The sequence below is a fragment of the Rhizophagus irregularis genome, chromosome 23 (genome assembly GCF_026210795.1).
Source record: "Rhizophagus irregularis chromosome 23, complete sequence".
Classification (NCBI taxonomy): domain Eukaryota; kingdom Fungi; phylum Glomeromycota; class Glomeromycetes; order Glomerales; family Glomeraceae; genus Rhizophagus; species Rhizophagus irregularis.
The window spans coordinates 2,584,878-2,586,201 of record NC_089451.1 but is presented as its reverse complement, the minus strand read 5'-3'; the positions used below and the strand labels follow the sequence as shown (position 1 = coordinate 2,586,201).

The following is a 1,324-nucleotide window of genomic DNA, read 5'->3' as shown; positions in this document are numbered from 1 at the left end:
ACAATAGGTGGTTTTAATAAGGAGGGAATTTTTATAATGTATTTGTATTTTGTTTATTTTTGTTTGTTATTTAATTAATAAAGTAAATTAGATTTATGAAAATACAATTATAGTAAACTGTAATACAAATAGTAAATTCAGTGACCAAATCGTATAAATTTCGTGATAAATTCCGTATCCAAACCATATTTTTAGTGATACGGAATTGTGCATTTTTCCGTATCCTATTATGATACGTTATTTCTAAGGAAAAAAATCGTATAAAAACTTTATAAAAAACGTATCCAATTTTTTTATAGGGTGGAGTATATTCCTATAATACTATAATTTAGAGCCGATTAGAAAAAAATCAATGTTGAAAATGTTGCGCCTATTGATCTACGTCAGGACAGTAAAAAAATTAAAAAATCCTAATAGTTCTATTAAACTAATAATATCATAAATTTATTATGAATTAAAAAAATTGAATATTTTAATATTAATTTACATAAAAATCTATTAATTTTTGAATTTTAAAATTAGTTCTGCGTTACGTTTATTACCATCTTCCCCACGCTTCTGGTTCTGCGCCCGCGTCACGTTTAAAGGCTCCAAATGGTTCTGCGTCCGCGTCACGTTTATAGCTATAGCTTCTGCTCGCATCACGTTTAAAATAGCCAGATCTATAGACAGTTTCTGGTTCTGCGTCTGCGTCAATGGTGAATTAAAATATTGTTAAAAGAATTCGTTTGACTAATTTGATAAAAAAAGAAAAAATTTATTAATAATTTATTTACTCGGTAAAATTATAGTAAAGCCGAAAATTAACAGTAAGTGTTTTAATTGCATGATTCAGATAATGTACTGTATTTTTTTTCGTGGTATGTATAACTTTTAATCCGTTGTATGTTTAATTTGATTGAAGAAATTTTCATTGTCTCAAAGGTGTTTATATAAGAGAAATTTTCTATAATAACAAAAATTTATAAAATTATTTCATGATTACATTTTTCATATTTGTATGAAGACGTACGAGAGTATTTTTGCCACGATTTTTTACATTGCGCCCATTGCGCCACAATCGGAACGAACAGTGCCACTTTGAATTAATAATGTGGAAATAGATAAAAAATATCGTGCGTATAATTGTAAATATGCCACATTTTTACATATTGGATTATGTTTTAGCTGGGCATCATTACCTATTATCTTTACTTAAAATAGACCTTTTATTTTCATTTTACGGCCACATTAGTGGAAATTGCTCGGACAATTTAATCACATTATCACGTGATTTGTCAAACATATATCGATCCTAGAGAAATAATAAATCACTTTTTTTGCT

General features: G+C 27.4%; 1 protein-coding gene across 1 annotated transcript; it reads right to left on the bottom strand.

Annotated features, from left to right (window-relative positions):
• Window positions 1–419: 419 nt before the first annotated feature.
• Window positions 420–900, bottom strand: OCT59_015532 (uncharacterized protein). Its single transcript, XM_025325168.2, has 2 exons — window positions 777–900; window positions 420–687 (listed from the first exon to the last, which is right to left on the bottom strand). Exons 1-2 carry the CDS (start codon window positions 826–828, stop codon window positions 539–541), a joined length of 201 nt encoding a protein of 66 aa, XP_025182529.1. The 5' UTR covers window positions 829–900; the 3' UTR covers window positions 420–538.
• Window positions 901–1,324: the final 424 nt, after the last annotated feature.